This window comes from Phaenicophaeus curvirostris, chromosome 5 (genome assembly GCF_032191515.1).
Source record: "Phaenicophaeus curvirostris isolate KB17595 chromosome 5, BPBGC_Pcur_1.0, whole genome shotgun sequence".
Classification (NCBI taxonomy): domain Eukaryota; kingdom Metazoa; phylum Chordata; class Aves; order Cuculiformes; family Cuculidae; genus Phaenicophaeus; species Phaenicophaeus curvirostris.
In genome coordinates, this window is record NC_091396.1 from 1,347,099 (window position 1) to 1,367,977 (window position 20,879).

Consider the following 20,879-nt stretch of genomic DNA (forward strand, 5'->3'; position numbering starts at 1 on the left):
CAGGCATCTCGTTTCAGATGTCCTGTGAGCAACGTATCTGCTCTCCTGGTGGTGTTAATGGGGATTTAGAACCATCTTTCACTGCCCACGTAGAGATGCCGGAGGCGAAGCAGCGTCTGGGACATCCGCGCGGCGCTGGAAGATGCATCACAAGTAATAAAAATCGAGCTGTTTGGGTCTGGGGCTGAATCCTCCCCCAGAGGCAGCAGCCACCTGCCTAGATGTGAACATCTGCTGCTGTTGGAGAATTGACCCGAATATCACAATTAACCAAGGCTCATCTTACTTTTTTTTTTTTTTCACTTGAGAAATCAACAGCTTTGTGAGGAGCAATCCAAGACGTAGACATGAAAGCCGGGAGGTGGGGAAGGCTCGTGCCGTGCACAGTCACCGACCACCAGGAACCACATCTCCCTCCAGGAACGATCCTAAAACTCATGCAGGACTTAAGAAGTTAATATTACCACCTCAGAAAGCTTGAGGAGATGAGATCAGGGAGAACATGAGAAAAATCAGAATCCAAAGCTGTCACCTCAAACTGGGGTGAGCATCAACCCTTTCTCCAGCACAATTTAGAGATTGTACAATGAAGAGACTTAGAAACCATAAAATCTGTCTCGAATTCCTCACGACATTCAGAGCAAAGGTCCTGGTTGTGGTGTTGGAGTCCCACGTATGACAAGTTTAACATGTGGCACATCAGCCTCTCCCATCGTGTCCATGTTTAGGGCTCCCCTTGCCACTCTGCAGTTGTTCACCATGACCTACAACAAGATGACAACAGCTTTAATCATGCCCTGGGTGTCCAGAAGCAAACAGGGAGGTGAAACCCCCTTTACAGAAGCGATTTCAGCATCAGCAGACGGTTGAGTCTTTGTCAGCGTTAACCAGCTGTGAGGTACTAAGCCCAGACCGAAGAGGAATCCACGTTGCGGTCCTGGAATACAAAACTGCTCCTGAGTGCGTCTGAATAGCAGCATCCAACTGAATTGCACCTCATTTCCAGGTGAAAACAAGGTTGAATTGAGAGCACGAGCAGAAAACACAAGGGAGGGGAACAGGCAAGATGGAAAAAGCACGAAACTGAGAGTTCACCAGTTTAAGATGCCAACTGAGGAGAAAAAGCTTCTCAGAGGGAGCCTGACGTGGCGCAGCACCGTGGGGAGGGCGCTCATAAGGACTTTCCTCACCCCGTTTTCAGCAGGCAAAACTCCAGAAACTCACACCTCTCCCTTCAGCTGGAAGAGGAGCCAACACCACCAACGAGACCGCAGAGCTGTGCCAAGACAGACTCACTCCTCTCCAGTTGCCTCGTTAAGCTGCTGGCCCTAATGAAAGCGTGCAACACAAGTTTCTCTCCCAAAAACATGAAGGTTCAGAACCAAACAGTTAAAAATTTACAGGATTAAAGAGGAGAACCAAGGTCTTACCCCACCAGCTGAGTGCCAGGATCAGAAGCCTCATTGAAGAGTCATTCTCCATCTGCAGAATATTTGTTTATAGAAACATTATTTATTTTATTTAAAGTGAACACCACCTTATTTCAGGGTAAGTGGGTAGTTGAGTCTTTTCTTGAGAGCACTCTCCTCCCTTCTTCTCCCAGGCTCTTTAAACACACCATAAATACTACAATTTCTAGTCTTTTGATTTCAAAATACTAGAGTGCATCAAGCAGAAATATTTTACCATCTTTTACCCAGACAGAGGAGCGACCCTTTACCTGGTGTAAACCAGAGCAACCTCCCCAAAGGCAGCATTGCTGCAGTGATTTATAGCAGAGCAGGGTGGTCCCAGCAGAGCTCAGCTGGACCTTCTGGGGAATGGTCCCTCCTACCCGTGGGTGGAGGTCGCCTCCTCTTAGCAGTTGCAAACTCTCTTCCACTTTGGATGATGCTGGAGGACCAACCCTGGAGACCATCCTCCAAGTTTCCATGTAACCAAGAAGGTCTCTCCTGAATGCTCGTCATGGCTTGGGCTACAGGTCTCTAAGAGAAGGGAACCTCAGTTTTCTACTGCTGGCTCCTTAACGAGAATCCATGAGTCACAACCCTCTAAACTGCTAATCAAGCCAAAATCTGTGCTAATTATTGCCCCAAATATCAATAACCTGTGGCAACACTTGGCAGCCTCAAGGGGCAGAAAAGGTAGAGATCCAGATGAGCCCATGTTATTCTTCACAAGCCCCTCTGAAATCAAGGGGGAGGTGAGAAGGTGCATCCAAAGGGTCGTTTACTCCGAGAGTCTTCAACACCTATTGCAAGCAGCTTAGGCTGTTGTGATTAGCTCTGGATTATAGGAGATGAAGGCTGACCCAAGCCTCTGAGCGACAAATGAGTCTGAAAGGCTCTCAGGCTACAGGTGGTTGAGAAGAGGGAGGCCTCTACAGGACCCACGTGTCAGAACGTGGTTGATGGTCCACAAACCCTTTTACTGTGCTCCAGTTACTTGCAGGGATCTCTCGGCTGCCTGTTTTTAACTCCCTTTTGTAGAGAACCAGGTCATTCTGCTGCTCCACCTCTACTGCAGGATCAAAGCCATCTCATCACAGCTGGTACTGGAAAGGGATGGTGCTCATCCCGTTCCTTCTGCAAAGTTGGTGGGTTGGTTTTTTTGGCTTGCAGAAAATTGATAGCAACTCAAACTGTTCTATGATTCGATGAAATGGCACCTCATGTTAGGATTGTGGAGATACTCCACAGCTCACAGCTCCTCACACCCACGTACGTCTTCATTGGGAACTTGTCCTTCCTGGATCTCTGGTGTTCCTCCATCTACACCCCCAAGATCCTACTGAACACCACAGAGACCCCCACAGGTTCTTCCTCTGAGCATCCAGGTGTTGCTCCAGAGTGGCCCAACTCTTCTGAAGGTCGCACGGCAGACGTGCCAAACACTTGAAAATATTATTAAGTTATTAAGTATCAAGTCTCTTTTTTTTCCTTTTTAAAGTTTTAGTCCACATGAAAGGAGAAAACCCCACCATAAAGCTATTATTATTTTTATTCTAATTAAGACTGTGAGGAGGAGGGATCAGGTGGACCAAAGTAGTTTCATCTCCTTTGCATTCAGATAAATAAAATCTGAGTGATTAAGATGGAGTCTCGTCTCTATTTGTGATCGATAAAACTGTGTTTTTATTCTTCTGGTTTTGGAGTCTGAAGATCTCCCAGCTTTCTCTCCTCGTTGTGTTTTTGTTTGCATCACAGACTGGACTTACTGGGTTCCTTTTGGGTGAAAACAAACTGAATATGGGCTTGAGGAGGGCACCTCATGCAGCCTGAGCTCCAGTAGGTGCTCAGATCCTCGGACCTGGATAAATACAATCCAGAGAAAATCATCCTGAAGGAGCTGAGGGTGCTGGTGGGTCACTGCCTCATCCCACCAAGGAAGAAGAACCTCAACCTGCGGATGGATGGGAATTTGGTGTATACCATAGACAGCAGGTCCATGGTATCAGTCCTTTTGATGTTCAACCCTACTCCTCTTGCACCACATCCATCCCAACCATCTCTCTTTTGGGGGCAAAAGCAGGCAGGGACAAGCCACCCCACCAGTGAGAACCAAGAGAACCACACAGGTCATGAGGTCAAGGATGTCTCTTCCTTTGATGAGAGCCAAGCTTGTACCGGCACAGAAATCCCTCCAGAAGACCCTTCAACAGGCCTGAGCCCCGGGCTCTCAAAATACAGGTGGTTACAGCTATTTCCATCTCAAGTGATGCTGCTCCCTTCCCCAGAGCAAGAGGTGGTCCTTGGGGACCAACCACCCCTCCAGGAGTCATCAGCTTAAAAAGACCTTCTGGGGTTTGACCAAGAAAGTTTCCTAATCACCATGAAGTCTTCTCAGCAGGCTGGTAGTCAACTTGCCTCCTTCTTCTTAACAAGCCTTGAGAGATTAATTAGCAGGAGCTAACAAGAAAGAAACTTTCTTCCTTGTTAATGACAAAGTGAACTTTTACAGCTGCCTTCCTTGTCAGAGCTACTCGAGGCCCTGAAGTTGAGGAGTTGGAGGGTCAGCGTGTTGGTATGTGACTGCTCTGAGGACAGTTGTGTGAGCTTGGGTGGATGGAGTCTAACTGTCCTCCAGGTTTCTCTGGTTAAAATACCTGCCCCTCATCCCTGAGGTCAGAAGAGGCTGCCCAGGACAGTGGTGGGGTCTCCATCCCAGGAGGGGTTAAAAAAACATGTAGATATGATACAACATCAGTTGGCTTTGCTTATGGCTTCAGCTGGTGGCTGCCTTCAATTTGGAAAAGCAGCTTCTAAATACTTGGGTTTCCCATGAGATCTCCTGACCTCGGGCAACTCCTTCAGCTTTCCTGGAGCCCCTTTCAGCCCTGGAAGCTGCTCTAAGATCTCCCCGCAGCCTTCTCTTCTCCAGGCTCAAAAACCCCAACTCTCTCAGTCTCTCCTCGCACAGGAGGTTCTCCAGCCCTCAGATCATCTCCGTGGCCTCCTCTCCACTCGCTCCAATAGCTCCATGTCCTCTGTGTGAAACCAGCTCCTCCTCCCCTTGCAGCAGATCAACTCTTTGCAGCTTTATTTAGGTTCAAACTCACCTCTTCTCTCACATCTCAGGTTTTGGTTCACCAGAGATCCTAGAGGAACATTTTATCTGAGAAATAAGCCCCAATTTCTCCCAGTGTTGGTGTTAAAGCCAAGAAAGATGTGCCCATCATGAAGAGCAACGATATTTAACCAAGAAAAGTCACTGTTTATAGGTCTCTTTCATTAGAAGACCAAGAGGGTTTCTGCTGCCCTCCCAGTGGCATCAGGCAGGAAATTTCTCTTGGGGTTTGAGGACTTTGGAGGCAACTCCTCAAGGAAGAGACGTGCACTGATAAATAAACACAATTAGTGTCAATGAGTTAAGTGCAAGCTTGAGTGGTTTTTTTCCCACTCCTTTGCTTCTATAAATAATTTTATATGTATAAAAATATATATGTATTTAAATATATACGTATTTATATGAAATACAACCCATGCGATCCAGTGGGAGGTGTCCCTGCCCATGGCAGAGGGGTTGGAACTGGATGATCTTTGAGGTCCCTTCCAACCCAACCCATTCTATATTATGTTATATTCAAACGTTCCCGACTCATTTGAAAGCTCCAGGATTCTTAATGCCCACAACCCCCATCACCTCCTCTCCTTCTCATGTTCTCCATCCACACAAAGTCTTCTTTCCATCCCAGCTGCACCTTATTCATAATTTCTACTTCACAGTTTTAGGGGCCGAGTCATCTCGGTCTTATCTAATGGGAGGTTTTCGTTGGTCATCGTAGGTTCTCCTCATGGAGACAACGATGCACGTGGGGGCTTTGATTCATCGGATCTATTTTGAAACATCTACATCAGGGTGAGGGGAATTCTTCTAGAAAAGTGTGTGGTTTTCTCTACCTGCTGCTCAGTGGTGGAGGGTGACGGGCTGACACAACCACCTGGTTCCAACAGTCGCACTCAGGGCATGGGCTAAAGAGTCAATTTAAACCTAAGATGAAACCTTCAGCTCACGGTGCTGATGTTTTAGAGTCCCTTAAGAACCAATCTCAGAAGTGAGAAGGTGAAACTAGCTTTTAGCTGATAAATGCCCACAGGAAAGCCAGGGAGGGGCTCTCGATCAGGGAGAGGATGAGGGGAACAGTTTGGAGCTGAAAGAGGGGAGATGGGGATGAGATCTTGGGGAGAAAAGTTCTCCTGTGAAGATGGGGACACCCTGACCCAGGTTGCCCAGAGCAGGGGTGGCTGCCCCATCCCTGGAGGGGTTCAAGGCCAGGTTGGATGGGGCTTGGAGCCCCTGATCCAGTGGGAGGTGTCCCTGGGGTTGGAACTGCAGGACTTTGAGGTCCCTTCCAACCCAACCTGTTCTGTCATTCCAAGTCTGGCTGCTGGTCTCACACCTTACTGTTCGGTGTCACGATCGTTTTGCCTCATTTGTTTTTCTTCCTCTGCTCTTATTTAAGGGGTTTTTTTAAAAAAGAGATGACTGCTTGTCATGTTCCCCACCAGATATGACCTTCAAACATGTGCCCTGTCCGTTTGAGAAATGAGCGTTAACATATCTTCCCTTCTCACTTCCCTCTTTCTCTCAGCCTTGCTGGCCGTTCTCTGGCACTGCGGAGGTGACCGTTGCTTCAGGATGATTCCTCTTCTCCCATCACCCCTCTCGACGCGGTTTTGACTTCCCCATTCCTCAGGCTGTAGGTCAGAGGTTCAGTGCGGAAAGTCCCTTGACCTGCTGCTCTTCCAGAGCTGCCGATGAGCATCTTTGCTGCAAGGACATCCTGGTGGCTCATCTTCAACTCGGTGGCAACCGCAACCTCCACATCCTTCTCTCCAGCCTGTCCTGGTGCCTGGGGAAATTATTCCTGGTGGCCAGGACTCAGCATTATCCCTTTTAGAAGTTCATGCGCTTCCCATCCTTCTGAGGCTTAGATGGGATTTGTGTCGCTGAGCGTAGACATCTAAAACACCCCCGTTACCTCTAACCACATCTCAAGGGGCCACTCGGTGTCTGTGAGGAGCAAACCATCATCCGTCCTGTCTCAGATACCCACATTTCATCACACACAAAAGCATCTGTTCCTCAGGGTTGTCTGCTTTAGATGCACATGTGGATGTCTCAGGTCCTTGCATCTCTGTCCTTGCTCAACTCATCCTTCCTCTTCTCGCTTCCCCCCCCTTTCTCAAGATGCGGGAAATGCAAATTTCTCTTTCTTGGGTTCAGGATGTCACCGCGACTGGTGGTGAAGGCACAGTGAGAAACTCACAGGTGTTTGAGTTGAGTCTTCTTGCCTCTTCCACCTGGACTTCAGGAGGGTTTTTTGCTACGGAGCAGTAACTGCATCAAAACCAAACTATTATCTAATTTGTTTATATTATACATATCTCCCAATTCTCTTTGGAAGACAAGGGAGAGACACCTTGGCCGTCCATTCTAATGGAGCACGGCCAAACCAAGACCGCTCCCCCTTTCATTTTTCTACTACAAGAAACTGGAAGTCGCTCAGTTTTCAGTGACTCTGGAGAGAAGGGGGTTGTGCTCCAGCTCCCTGGTACTTCCCACACAGCTGGATCACATGCAATGGAGAGGAGTCACCACCCCTGTGGTGAATCTTCACATTTGAAGTCTTCATCTCCTTTTTAATCAAAGGAAAAAAATACATTTGTCTGTTTCTGTGCCTTATTAACCACCAGCTGGAGGAGGTGGCTGCAGTGGGGACCTCCAGAACAGGATTCATTTCACCCTCTTTTAGATTCAGCTCGTATTATGATTCAAATCTGAGTGTCTTCATTACCTATTTATCAGCTAAGGTCTCGTTACAGCTAACGCAACTCTAGCCAAGGCAATTGGGGACGTTTATCAACCTCTTCACCTGGAGAAATGGAGGGGTCTGCCTTGCAGAGGGATGCACCACACCTCAATGATGTATTTTATAGAGTTATAGAATGGTTTGGGGGACCTCAAAGCCCATCCAGTCCCACCCCTGCCAGAGGCAGGGACACCTCCCACTGGATCAGGGGCTCCAAGCCCCATCCAACCTGGCCTGGAACCCCTCCAGGGATGGGGCAGCCACCCCTGCTCTGGGCAGAGAAGGATAAATCTGAGACTACTGTGAATTTGCAAGGTGAGAAATTCCAGTTAGAAGCAAAGGGAGGTTAAAAAACCTCTCTAAAAGGTGGTCAGGACCCTGAGAGAGGGGTTGGAGGGTGCAAGACCTCTGCCCTGAGTGGTCCCCAAGGCTCAGTGGGACAACAGGGTCTGAGTTGGCTTTGGTTGATAAGAGAGGAACAGCAGCACAAACAGCCGGGGAGGGTGGTTTTCCCAGGCTGATGACCCTTGGCTGGATGAAAGAATAACCAGGGAACTATCAGGAAGCTTTGGGAACAAAGAAGTTTCCAGCTGATCGACCCTGAGTGTCTGTTAGTCGTGTGTCATTAGTAACTCAGCAAACTGCGTTGATCCTGGCTTGATTTAATCCAACTGAGCAGCTTCTCCCTCCTTAATCAGGCTTGAAATGGAATTTCATGGAGTGGAACAGTAGAATCCAGCCCCTGTTTATTCTGACTTGCTACGTAAAAGGGAGAGCAACGTACGATGCAGCTTGTGGCTTGAGTCCAACCGACTGCAGGTATTTTTGCCACCTTCTGCTTTAATTTAGCCTCATGCCCAACTGAATAAATGGTAGAGGGCAACATTTCAAATGAGGAATAACGTGTTCTTGTAGTTCTCCACCTGTGCCCTCGATAGGTTAAATTAACTACTAAATAGAATTGTTAGTGTTTGGAGAACTGAGTGCCTGGAGAAGAGAAGGCTGCAGGGAGACCTTAGAGCAGCTTCCAGAGCTGAAAGGGGCTCCAGGAAAGCTGGGGAGGGGCTCTGGGTCAGGGAGGGCAGGGATGGGATGAGGGGAAGGGTTTGAAGCTGCAAGAGGGGAGACTGAGGTGAGATTTTGGAGAGAAATGTTTTGCTGTGAGGGTGGGGAGGCCCTGGGACTTGTTGCCCAGAGCTGTGGTGGCTGCCCCATCCCTGGAGGGGTTCAAGGCCAGGTTGGATGGGGCTTGGAGCCCCTGACCCAGTGGGAGGTGTCCCTGGGGGTGGAACTGGGTGGGCTTTGAGGTCCCTTCCAACCTAAACCATTCCATGATTCCATTGTCATCTTGGATGCCAGCAACTACGGTAAATCTAGAGGCTGCTCTTCCCTGGGAGCGAACTCCTACAATGGGGGCAGAACTGGGGGTTTTGAACCCTTCCAGGTCGCATCCTCACCTTTTCTTTCCTCTCCAGGAGCTGTGGAGCGCGGTGGATGCTGTGATGGGTCTGATCCTGCCTGGGGCTGAGCCCCCTCCGTCCTCCTCCCCGCTGTCAGCCCTGCATCTCCTCACCTCCTCATCTCCCCACTCAATACGGACCCCGCGGCCACGGCCCGGCTGACAGCGGGAGATGGATGGGGCTGAGCCGGCTCCGCGGGGCACGGGACACGTGTGGGGATGTGGCGGAGGTGGAGAGCTCGGGGAGCTGGTTCTTCTCTGCTTCGCATCAGTCCTGGTCCTAAAAGCCAGCGCTGCTTTCTCAGCCCCCTCAGCCACACTGCAGCCGGGGAGTTGAAGGGTTTTCTCTCCGTTACGAGGGCCACGAAGGGTTTAAGCACCAATTCTGAAGCAGACGTTGAAGGCTGAGTCCCAGTTTGGAGAAAACAACCAGCTCTCTGCAAATCCCTGGGCAGGGAGGGATTTCAGCCCTCGCCCAGGGCCACCATCACCTGGGTACCGCTGGGGATGGAAAGCCACCAGCATCACCACAGGGATGTCCCCTGCTCCCTCCAGATCCATCCTTCATCCCCAAATACCCTCCCAAGGTGTGCACTGAGATGGTGTCTGTGGTCCTGTTGCAGCTAGGGTAGCTTCTCTTGTTCCTCTGCATCCCTCACTCCAGCTTCTCCCCATCCATCTCCCACCCTCAAACCAGTATTAAGCGCCGGGAAGGGTGGGATGGAAGGGGCTCAGCCCCCAGCTACCGGAGCAGAGACGGGACCAGCCTCTGGGGTGGGTGCAGGGGGAAGAGGAGCATCTTCTCCCCCTCTCCAGGAGCTGCAGAGGCTTTGCATGAGCAGCAGATCCCTCAACACCTCGTTGAGCTTTTTAATACCGGGTGCTGACGGGCGGCTGCTGCCTGCTGAGGGGCTTCACCCAGGGGAGGAGGTCAGAGCACCCCTCAACCTCCCCCCTGCTCAGACGTGTGACACAAGGGGGGCAAGGAGACCCCCAAAGAGCTCTTCCCCCCAGCCCAGGACCCCCCAAAACCCATCTGGGGACCAGCAGTGGTCCCAGCAGCCCAAGGGCCACCTCTCACCTCCCGTCCATCATCATCATCATCATTGCATCGAGGCGCGAAGGCAGGTGGGGGGAGGCAGGTTGTGCTCCAGCCCCTGAGGACCACGGCGGATCCAGCCCCCGCGTCTCCACCCCCGAGCTGGGGCATAAAACCCCCGTCCGGCTGCGGGGACGGTGGAGCTGGGGCTGCGCCGGGGTCTCCACTGCGGCCGTGCCGAAGGACGGAGCCACGGACCCCTCCTGCCCACCCGCTGCGCCCATGGCAGGTAAAACCCACACGCAGCAACGCTTCCACGGGTCTCATGGTTGGTTTGGGGTGCAGAGGGTTGCCCAGGCTACAAGAGAGCGAGGTTCCAACAAGGGGGAGGGGGATAAAACCCCGTTACAGAGCAGGGATGGGACCTCCTGGTTGGGATGGAGCAGCTGGTGGTGCACAGGGTCTGCTCCAGCATCTCTGGAGGAGGATCAGGCTCTCCCAACGCTTCCTTCCCTCTCCGCAGGCTTCCTGGGGGCGCCGGGCGAGGGTCCCCCCTGCGGCACCAGCTTGGGGTGGGCAAGAGAGGGGCCCGACGGCAAGAACGGGCGCGTGTGCCACGCGGCGGCACGGCTGGAGATGAGCAGCCTCTGGGAGGAGTTCAACCGCCTGGGCACCGAGATGATCGTCACCAAGGCGGGCAGGTGGGTACCGCAGCGGGACCGAGGGGCTGCCAGCTTGGGGACACCCCCTTCCCACCCCATCTCCCTGCAGGAGGATGTTCCCCACCTTCCAGGTGAAGCTATCAGGGCTGGACCCGCTGGCCGACTACGTCCTGCTCATGGACTTTGTGCCGCTGGATGATAAGAGATACAGGTGAAGGTGGTGGGGATGCTGGAAGAGGGTGGGGTGGTGGAAGAGGGGTTGGATGCGGGAAGAGGATGCGGGAAGAGGGGTTGGACGTGGGAAGAGAGGTTGGACGTGGGAAAAGGGGTTGGACGTGGAAGAAGATGTGGGAAGAGGGGTTGATGTGGGAAGAGGGGTTGATGTGGGAAGAGGGGTTGGGTAGTGGAAGAGGATGCGGGAAGAGGGGTTGAATGTGGGAAGAGGGTTGGATACGGGAAGAGGGGTTGGACGTGGGAAGAGGATGCAGGAAGAGGGTTGGATGTGGGAAGAGGGTTGGATATGGGAAGAGGGGTTGGACGTGGGAAGAGGATGTGGGAAGAGGGGTCGGACGCGGGAAGAGGGTTGGGCGGTGGTGATGCTGAGCTCTCCTGGCCTCCAGGTACGCCTTCCACAGCTCCTCCTGGCTGGCAGCAGGACGAGCCGACCCCGCAGCCCCCGGCCGCGTCCACTTCCACCCTGACTCCCCGGCCAAGGGCGCCCAGTGGATGCGCCAGATCGTCTCCTTTGACAAGCTCAAGTTGACCAACAACCTCTTGGACGACAACGGCCACGTGAGGAGCCGGCGGGGGTGATGGGGGGGACACGATGCACCCCAGCATTTAGGGGGGTCGTACCCACCTCCTCTCTCCCACCTCAGATCATCCTCAACTCCATGCACCGCTACCAGCCCCGCTTCCACGTGGTCTTCGTGGACCCGCGTCGCGACAGCGAGCGCTTCGCACACCAGAACTTCAAGTCCTTCAGCTTCCCTGAGACCCAGTTCATGGCGGTGACGGCGTATCAGAACCACCGGGTGAGCGCTGGGTTTGGGGGGGACAGCGGGGTGGCCCCCAGCGACCCCCTGAGCCCCCGCTCCTCCGCAGATCACCCAGCTGAAGATCGCCAGCAACCCCTTCGCCAAGGGCTTTCGCGACGGAGACCCCGAGCCATGGTAAAGCCCCCCCAACACCACCATGAGACCAGGGTGAGGGGCTCCACGCTGCACCCCTCAATTCCCCAAGCCCTCCCCGACACCAGGGTGAGGGTCTCCACGCTGACCCCCCCCGAGCTCCTCAACACAAGGATGGGGAGCTCCACACTGACCCCCTGAGCACCCAAAAACCGGGTGAGGGGCTCCACGCTGACCCCCCCGAGCTCCTCAACACAAGGATGAGGAGCTCCACACTGACCCCCTGAGCACCCAAAAACCAGGATATGGGGCTCTACACTGACCCCCAACGCTGCCCTGACGCCAGGGTGAGGGGGCTCCACGCTGACCCCCTTAACCCCCCCAACACCGCCCTGACACCAGGGTGAGGGGCTCCACGCTGCCCCCTGAGCCCCCCAGATACCAGGATATGGGGCTCTACGCTGCCCCCGCCCCAACACCGCCTCAATGCCAGGGTGAGGGGCTCCACGCTGACCCCCTCAGCCCCCTGACACCAGGGTGAGGGGCTCCACGCTGCCCCGCTCAGCCCCCCAACACCCCTCGGTGCCAGGGTGAGGGGCTCCCCTGTCTCTCTTTCTTGCAGGTGTGGGGTGCCCGCAGGGTCCCTGCTGGGTGCACCCCCCCGCGCCCGTACCACCGCGCTGCCCTCGCGCTCCGAGAAGCCGGAGAAAGGTAGGGGGGCCGTGGGGGGCACCGACCCCCTCTTGCTGCCCCTCCCCGCTCCCGGGGTTCCCCGTGGGCGTGGGGCGCCGGCTGCCACCGTGTCCCCCCCGGGGGCTCCCCCCGGCTTCCCCGAGCTGCCCGCTGCCCCCTTCCAGCCCCTCGCCTGCCCCCCCGGCGTTTACCTGGGGGGCAAACCCCGCGCGCTCCCCTACCCCCTGCCCCCCTTCCACCCCCTGGGCACCTTCGGCTACGGGCAGCAGTGACGGGGGGCAAGACCCCCCCCCCCACCGAAAACCACGGCGCGAGGGATGGAGACGGAGACGAGCCACGAGGACACGTTTATCGGTGCCAAGGAGGATGCCGCGGCCGGACCCCGCTGCCCCCCAGCCCTGGGGGGGCAAATCTTCCCTCCCCCGGCAGGGTGGGCGATGGGATCCCCGCGACGCCCCGAGCCCCCCCGGCTACTCCCAGACGTCGGGCGCGAAGGCGAAGGGGCAGAGCTTGTAGCCGGCGCCCACGTAAAACTTGTTCTGAAATTCCACCCTGGCGAGGAGAGAGGTCGGTGAGGAGCGAGGCCAGGATGGGGCTGGACCCCCCCTCACCGCCCCAGGGTCCCCCCACCGACGAAGCCGGGCTCACCAGTGCAGGCGCAGCGCATGGAGGAAAGCGGAGAGCCCCTCCATCACCAGCAGGATGGCCACGGTGAGCACGGCGAAGGCGGCGAAGACGGGCACCAGCACCACGCCGCCCACGTAGCTGAGGCGCACGAAGCCGTTGCGCATCACCATGCTCCACAGGACTTCCGACAGCTCTGCGGGGGACAGCGAGGGGGACAAGGGACGGCGTGAGGCTGTGCCCGGCCCCACGGCGCAAGGGGGGGCACGGCGGGCAGGGGTCACTCACGGGCGTGCGCCAGGCTGAGCGCCCAGAGCCGCAGGTAGGACGCGGTGTTGGAGATGCAGCCCAAGCAGTACTCGATGGTGTGGATCGCCTGGTGCATGAAGACGTCGGCGAAGTCCGCGTGCTGCGGGGAAGGAGAAGACGACACGGGACGGCGGTAGCACCGTAACCGCCCTCGCTCGCCAAGCCGACCGCGCCGGTGCCCCTCACCTCGCCCTCAGGGCCGTGCCCCCCGCTCTCCACGTCCTCCTTGGTGGCGTTGACGGAGTTGCCGGCCTCCTGCCCCTCCAGCAGCGCCTCCCGCTCCGCCGCCTGCGCGGAGATGGCACCGGTGAGGAGACGGCGCGGTGCCACCCCGGCTCAGCGCCACCACCACCCCACCGGCCTTACCGCGGCACGGCTCGGCTTCGGCGCGCGCCGCCGGCAGTACAGGTAGAGCGGGGTCCCCAGCAGCAGGACGGGCACCGACACCAGCGCCAGCACCACCAGCACCATCTGCACCGGCACCTGCGGCACACGGACAACGCCGGGTCCCCGAGCTGAGCACGGCCCCGCTCACAACACAAGTGGGACCCCACCACGGGGCTCCCCACCCATCCCAGCCTGGCCCAGGAGAAAAGGGGGCGCGGGGGGTTGCCCCACATCTCCGTGGGGTTCTACCTGCCCCTGGTAGAGCGGGGGGTTGTCGGCGTTGGAGGTGAAGAGGAACATGTCGATGAAGTGGATGAGGATGCTGGGGGCCACTCGGGAGTCGGCGGCGCCGAATTTGATCCACTTGTAGAAGATGAGGAAGACGAGGTAGCCGAAGAGCGCCAGGAGGAAAACCATCTCGGGCAGGAACTCCAGCAGCAGCCGGTGCCGCTGGCGGAAGTGCCTGGGCAGGAGGACATCGACCGCGCTCAGCCCGGCGTGGTGCATCCCCACCCTGGGTCCAGCACGACCCTGAGCACGAGCACGTGGACTCACACGTGGTTGAAGACCCCCAGCAAGACCCCGAAGCCCATGTGCACGATGCCCAGCACCACCGACATCTTCATCTTGAAGGAGTTGAGGAAGTTGAGGTGGTTGACGGCCAAGCTCCAGATCTGCCAAGGGCAAGGAGGGTGAGACCCACGGCCACCTCGCTGAGGATCCCACCCCGTTCTCTCCTCCGCGGACACTCACGGGGTCGATCCCGAAAGGATAAGGCCCTCGGAAGACACCGGTGACGTTGGGGTCCAGGGTGAGGGACGGGTGGGTGGCGAGGTAGGCAGAGCTGTGGGCAGAGGAGGGGGTGTCACTGCGGGGGGGACGCAGGGAGGGGTCACCGGGAGCCGGGAGTCCCACCTCCAGGAGGAGTGGTTGGCCATGGTGGCCACGCTCCAGGCAGAGGGGAAGATGACGGTGGCTTTGCTGAAGCACTCGTTGTAGATGAAGCCGGTGTAGACGGAGAAGGCCCCCATGAGCAGGATGAGGTAGCGCCCCTCGAAGAACGTCTGCCAGATCTGGGAAGGGGGGCAAACAGGGTTGCTACGTCCCACAACACCTCCTGCCCCACACCTCCCTCCTCCCTCTACCACCAGCCTCATCCCACTCCTCCAATTCCATCTTGTGTCTTCAAGCCCGTCCCGTACCACCAGCCTCACCCCACTCCTCCAATTCCATCTTGTGCTTTCAAGCCTGTCCTGTTCCTCCAGCCTCATCCCACACCTCCAATTCCATCTTGTGCTTTCAAGCCCATCCTGTACCACCAGCCTCATCCCACTCCTCCAACTCCACCCTGTGCCTTGAAACCCATTCTGTTCCTCCAGGCTCATCCCACCCCTCCAGCCCCATCCCACACCTCCAACTCCATCCTGCCCCTCCAAGCCCATCCCACCCCTCCAGCCCCATCTCACTCCTCCAATTCCATCTTGTGCCTTCAAGCCCATCCTGTTCCTCCAGTTCCATCTTGTGCCTTCAAGGCCATCCTGCCCCTCCAGCCCTGTCCCACACTTCCAATTCCATCTTGTGCCTTCAAGCTCACCCTGTTCCTCCAAGCCCGTCCAACCCCTCCAGCCTCGTCCAACACCTTCAATTCCATCCTGTTCCTCCAAGCTGGTCCCACCCCTCCAATTCCATCTTGTGCCTTCAAGCCCATCCCACACCTCCAATTCCATCCTGTTCCTTCAAGCCCATCCTGTACCACCAGCCCCATCCCACACCTCCAACTCCACCTTGTGCTTTCAAGCCCATCCTGTTCCTCCAAGCCCATCCCACATCTCCAATTCCACCTTGTGCCTTCAAGCCCATCCTGTACCACCAGCCCCATCCCACACCTCCAATTCCATCCTGTTCCTCCAGCCCCATCCCACTCCTCCAATTCCATCTTGTGCTTTCAAGCCTGTCCTGTTCCTCCGGCCCCGTCCCTCACCTCGTTGCTGGCCTGCTGCAGGCTGGGGCTGTTCTCGTACAGCACCATCCAAAGAGCGAAGAGGAACATGACCAGCCCGTGCCCCACGTCCCCGAACATGATGGCGAAGATGAAGGGGAAGGTGATGATGGCGTAGGGTGCTGTGGGGGCACGGGGACCGCGTCACACGGGGAGCCCCCTCCCAGCCCCCGAGCCGTGGCCGGGGGACAGGGGGGACCTTACCGGGGTTCACCTCCTGGTAACTGGCCACCCCGTAAGCGTCCACGATGCTCTGGAAGCCGGCGGTGAACTTGTTGGTGCGGATGAGGGTCGGGGGGCTCTCCGAGGTGGGGATGCGCTGCACAAAGCACTCCACGCTCGAGCCGCTCTTGTACTGCGGGGAAAGCACCCGGCGCCTGATCCACAGCGGCCACCCCACCGCGGCAGGAGGACACGGGGACACCCAGCAACCCCCAGCACAAAGACACCAAGCAAAACAAACATCAAAATATGGGGACACCAAGCAACCCCTGGCAGGAGGACATGGGGACATCAAGCAAGTCACGGCACGAAGACATGAAGGCACCAAGCAAAATAAACATGAGAATATGGGAACATCAAGCAACCCCTGGCAGGAGGACACGGGGACATCAAGAAAGTCACGGCAGGAGGAAACGCAGACACCAAGGAACCTGTGACGTGAGGACATGGGGACATCAAGCAACCCCTGGCACGAAGACATGAAGGCACCAAAGCAAAGCAAACATGAGAATAGGGGAACACCAAGCAACCCCTGGCAGGAGGACACAGGGACATCAAGCAAGTCACGGCAGGAGGACATGGGGACACCAAGCAAGTCATGGCAGGAGGACACGGGGACACCAAGCAAGTCACAGCAGGAGGATGTGGGGACGCTGAGGAACCCACGGCACGGAGCCACCGAGCAACCCACCGATCCCTGGCGCAGAGCGTCCTGCACTTGGGTGAGGTCCCGCACGGGGCACCAGACCTCAGCGATGAGGCACTTCTCGGTGACGTCGAAGCTGCACTGGTTGAGGACGAGGTAGATGGCCTTCATCTTCTGCACCTGCACCCGCCAGGTGGGCAGCGCCAGCACCACCTTGTCCAGCACCTGCGCCAGGTACTGCTCCGTCTCCTCCAGCACCTGCAGGCGACCGGTCAGGGACGGGAAGGTCCTGGGGTGGCCCCAGCGTCCCCGCGCTGGTGCCCAACTCACCACGCTGAGGTCCTGGATCTGGCTGTGCAGCCCGTTCATGGTGTCCGCCCGGCTGGCCTCGCTCTCGGGGTACGGGTACACGTGGCAGTGGAAGCTGGGACAGACGGACACCGCCGTGTCGGGGGGGTGACGGGGCTCCCCGGGGCGGTCCAGCGCGTCCCCGCTGGGGTCTTGCTAAATAAAACGTGGCCGGACTCACCAGTCTGAGATCTTGCGGATCTTCTGGCCGATCTGCTCGCCCCAGTAGGAGATGAGGAAGATGACCCAGGTGATGCTCTCGCCCTGGGGACAGCGTAGCCCACGTCAGTCCTGGTCCCGGTTCCCCGCCGGCCACCAGGACCCCCCCGTGACCCACTGACCGTGGCCGGGTCCTCCATGGGCTCAGGCATCTCCACAAAGTTGGCCACCAGGTAGCCCCGGCAGGCGCGCCACAGCAGCCGCTCGAAGGCGCTCACCCGCCATGGGTGAATGACGCCGGCCACGAAGCTGGGGGGGACACCGGGACGGGCACAGCTCTGCTGCTGCCCCCGCCCCACGGCCCCATCTCCAACCCTTCTCCTACAACCTTCACAAGTCCCACTGCCCCACGGCCCCATCTCCAACCCTTCTACAACCTTCATGTGCTCCGCATCCGCTCTACTGCCCCCTGGCCCACCTCAAACCAAGCCTTGTCCACTGCCCCATGGCTCATCTCCAACACTTACCCTATACGCTTACCTACTCTTCCTGCCCCATGGCCAAGCCTTGCTTGGCCCATCTCCAACCATACCCACCACCCCACGGTCAAGCTTTGCCCCGTGACCCATCTCCAACCCTAGCCATCGCCCCATGGCTCATCTCCAGCCATACCTACCACCTCATGACCCATCTCCAACCCTACCCATCGCCCCATGACCCATCTCCAACCCTACCCACCACCCCATGGCTCATCTCCAACCCTATCCACCACCCCATGGCTCATCTCCAGCCATACCTACCACCTCATGACCCATCTCCAACCCTACCCATCGCCCTATGGCTCATCTCCAGCCATACCCACCACCCCATGGCTCATCTCCAACCATCCCTACCACCTCGTAGCTCATCTCCAACCATCCCTACCACCTCACAGCCCATCTCCAACCATCCCTACCACCTCACAGCCCATCTCCAACCATCCCTACCACCTCGTAGCTCATCTCCAACCATCCCTACCACCTCACAGCCCATCTCCAACCATCCCTACCACCTCACAGCCCATCTCCAACCATCCCTACCACCTCGTAGCTCATCTCCAACCATCCCTACCACCTCACAGCCCATCTCCAACCATCCCTACCACCTCATAGCCCATCTCCAACCATCCCTACAACCCCATGCCCCACCTCCAGCCATACCCACCACCCCACGACCAAGCCTTATCCCACCACCCCTTCCCCCCCTGCCCCCCTCTCCAGCCGCGCTCACTTGATCTTGCGGTCGAGGTGCTGGTGCAGGGAAGGGTCGAGGATGGGCTCGCGCTCCGAGAAGGTTCGTGGCCGCGCCGGGGAGCCCAGGGGAGCCTGCGGCGACGAGGGGGAGAGCGGAGAGCTGAGTCTGGGGAGGGGTCCGAGCGGGGGCGCGGGGACGGGGACCCCGTGGCGGACCCACCGGCAGGCTGGTGAAGCGCTGGCCCTCGCGCAGGACGTGCAGGTACTGGCGCAGCTCCCGCAGGCGCCCGCGCAGGGACGCGTGGTTGCGGCTGACCTCCCGCAGCTCCTGCGCCAGCTGCTCCGACTGCTCCTGCACCCGCAGCGCCTCCCGCGCCAGCGGCGCCCGCGGGCTCTCGGGGCATGGCCGCAGCGCCCGCCCGGCCACGCGCAGCTCCTGCTGCAGGAAGGCTGAGAGAAAAACCTCGGCACGTTTAGGGGAACGGGGAGCTGGGAACCCCCCAACCCACCCGAGCAGCCCCCCTGGAGCCACCCCAAAGGTCTCACCGAAGGTCTTCTCCATCTCCTCGCAGCGCCGCACCTCGCCCACGAAGCGACGCTGGAAGGCGCTGACATTGGGGTTCAGCTGCCAGACAGAGGGGGGCACGGTCACAGCCCGGCCCCAGCACCCCAATCCACCCCGCTGCACCCAGGGCACCCCAAACCACCCATCCTCTGCCCTCAGAGCACCCCAAACTACCCATCCCCTGCCCCCAGAGCACCCCGATCCACCCCCCACTGCACTCAGAGCACCCCAAACCCACCCAGACCCATTCCTCTGCACCCAGAGCACCCCAAACCACCCCCCCTCTGCACCCAGGGCACCCCAAACCACCCAGGCTAATTCCTCTGCATTCAGGGCACCCGAAACCATCCAGCCCATGCACCCAGGGCACCCCAAACCCTCACCCCCTGCACCCAGGGCACCCCAAACCACCCAGACCAACTCCCCTGCACCCAGAGCACCCCAAACCACACACCCTCTGCACCCAGGGCACCCCAAACCCACCCAGACCAAACCTCCTGCACCCAGGACACCCCAAACCCACCCAGACCAAACCCCCTGCACCCAAGGCACCCCAAACCCTCCCAGACCAAACCTCCTGCACCCTGGACACCCCAAACCCTCCCAGACCAACCCCCTGCACCCAGGGCACCCCAAACCCTCCCAGACCAACCCCCTGCACCCAGGACACCCCGAACGCTCCCAGACCAAACCCCCTGCACCCAGGGCACCCCAAACCCTCCCAGACCAAACCTCCTGCACCCTGGACACCCCAAACCCTCCCAGACCAACCCCCTGCACCCAGGGCACCCCAAACCCATCCAGACCAACCCCGTGCACCCAGGACCCCCCAAACCCTCCCAGATCAGCACCCTGCACCCAGGGCACCCCAAACCCACCCAGACCAAACCCCTGCACCCAGGGCACCCCAAACCCTCCCAGACCAACCCCCTGCACCCAGGACACCCCAAACCCTCCCAGACCAACCCCCTGCACCCAGGGCCCCCAAAACCCACCCCCCCATCCCCTACTCACGTCCCTGAACTCCAGCAGCCCCCTCTCGCCCAGCTCGCTGACGCAGCTGTAGGCTGAGGCCGACTGGAGGAAGAGCTGTGCCAGGCAAACCTCCTCGCTGCGGAACAGGGACCCCATGGCGCCCTGGAAATGGGGGGGACGGGGGTGCCCGGCACCCTCCTGAGGACACGGGGGCAGAGACGGGGGCAGGGAGGAAGGGGGGGGTGCAAAGAGGGGGGGTGCAAAGAGAGAGGGAGGAGAGAAAGGGGGTGCAGAGAGAAAGGGGGGTGCAAAGGGGGGGATGCAAAGAGAGAGGAGGGGTGCAGAGAGGGGTGTGCAAAGAAAAGGGGTGCAAAGAAAAGGGGTGCAAAGAAAAGGGGTGCAAAGAAAAGGGGATGATGCAGAGAGGGAGGGGGTTCAAAGAGGGGGTGCAGAGAGAGGAGGGGTGCAGAAATAGAGGGGGTGCAAGAAAAAGGGGTGCAAGAAAAAGGGGTGCAAGAAAAAGGGGATGGTGTGGAGAGGGAGATGTGGAGAGAAGGGGGTTCAAAGAGGGGGGTGCAGAGAGAGAGGGGTGGTGCAAAGAAAAGGGGTGCAAAGAAGGGGATGGTGCAGAGAGGGAGGTGTGGAAAGAAGGGGGTTCAAAGAGGGGGGTGCAGAGAGAGGAGGGGTGCAGAAATAGAGGGGGTGCAAGGAAAAGGGGTGCAAGGAAAAGGGGGTGGTGCGGAGAGGGAGGTGCAGAGAGAAGGGGGTTCAAAGAGGGGGATGCAGAGAGAGAGGGGGTCAAAGAGGGGGGTGCAGAGAGAGGAGAGGTGCCGAGAGATGGGGTGCAGAGATAGAGGGGGTGCAAGGAAAAGGGGTGCAAGGAAGGGAATGGTGTGGAGAGGGAGATGTGGAGAGAAGGGGGTTCAAAGAGAGGGGTGCAGAGAGAGGGGATGCAGAGAAGAGGGGTGCAAAGAAGAGGGGGGGTGCAAAGAAGAGGGGGGGTGCGGAGATAGAGGGGGTGTAAGGAAGGGGATGGCGCAGAGAGGGGGGTGCGGAGAGGGGGGTGTGGAGAGGGAAAGGGGTGCCGAGTTGGGGGGTGCAGAGAGACAGGGGGGGTG

The 20,879-nt window shown here is 57.9% G+C and overlaps 3 protein-coding genes across 4 annotated transcripts in view; 2 read left to right on the plus strand and 1 right to left on the minus strand.

Moving 5' to 3' along the window:
• Positions 1 to 20,879, plus strand: part of RAB15 (RAB15, member RAS oncogene family) — an 85,412-nt gene that overhangs the window by 6,644 nt on the left and 57,889 nt on the right. The gene's annotated exons all lie outside the window — the stretch shown is intronic.
• On the plus strand, positions 96 to 12,567 carry TBX10 (T-box transcription factor 10). The gene is made up of 11 exons (XM_069857074.1): positions 96 to 153; positions 2,490 to 2,551; positions 3,292 to 3,450; positions 5,285 to 5,358; positions 9,951 to 10,099; positions 10,334 to 10,511; positions 10,582 to 10,683; positions 11,093 to 11,264; positions 11,351 to 11,506; positions 11,577 to 11,644; positions 12,225 to 12,567. The coding sequence occupies exons 1-11, from the start codon at positions 96 to 98 to the stop codon at positions 12,565 to 12,567; spliced, it is 1,521 nt and encodes a 506-aa protein (XP_069713175.1).
• TCIRG1 (T cell immune regulator 1, ATPase H+ transporting V0 subunit a3) lies at positions 12,631 to 20,007 on the minus strand. 2 transcript variants are annotated; one of them, XM_069857234.1, is made up of 19 exons: positions 19,801 to 20,007; positions 18,768 to 18,846; positions 18,442 to 18,671; positions 18,259 to 18,353; positions 17,172 to 17,298; positions 17,012 to 17,094; positions 16,813 to 16,906; positions 16,528 to 16,740; positions 15,819 to 15,969; positions 15,597 to 15,736; positions 14,531 to 14,688; positions 14,369 to 14,459; positions 14,171 to 14,289; positions 13,865 to 14,078; positions 13,595 to 13,711; positions 13,415 to 13,516; positions 13,208 to 13,328; positions 12,944 to 13,115; positions 12,631 to 12,847 (listed from the first exon to the last, which is right to left on the minus strand). In XM_069857234.1, the coding sequence occupies exons 1-19, from the start codon at positions 19,915 to 19,917 to the stop codon at positions 12,766 to 12,768; spliced, it is 2,505 nt and encodes an 834-aa protein (XP_069713335.1). In that variant the 5' UTR covers positions 19,918 to 20,007; the 3' UTR covers positions 12,631 to 12,765. The 2 variants fall into 2 exon arrangements, with proteins under 2 accessions (XP_069713335.1, XP_069713334.1); XM_069857233.1 differs by having other exon boundaries at positions 13,586 to 13,711.

What these genes read in the sequence shown, in the direction of transcription:
- TBX10 (XM_069857074.1), top strand. Translation starts at nt 96, where the DNA reads ATGCCGGAGGCGAAGCAGCGTCTGGGACATCCGCGCGGCGCTGGAAGA. An exon ending in ACCCGCTGCGCCCATGGCAG is followed by an intron (nt 10,100 to 10,333) that starts GTAAAACCCACA and finishes CCCTCTCCGCAG; the next exon opens with GCTTCCTGGGGGCGCCGGGC. An exon ending in ATCGTCACCAAGGCGGGCAG is followed by an intron (nt 10,512 to 10,581) that starts GTGGGTACCGCA and finishes ATCTCCCTGCAG; the next exon opens with GAGGATGTTCCCCACCTTCC.
- TCIRG1 (XM_069857233.1), bottom strand. Translation starts at nt 19,917, where the DNA reads ATGGGGTCCCTGTTCCGCAGCGAGGAGGTTTGCCTGGCACAGCTCTTC. An exon ending in AGCGCTTCACCAGCCTGCCG is followed by an intron (nt 18,354 to 18,441) that starts GTGGGTCCGCCA and finishes TCGTCGCCGCAG; the next exon opens with GCTCCCCTGGGCTCCCCGGC. An exon ending in AGATCCAGGACCTCAGCGTG is followed by an intron (nt 16,741 to 16,812) that starts GTGAGTTGGGCA and finishes GGTCGCCTGCAG; the next exon opens with GTGCTGGAGGAGACGGAGCA.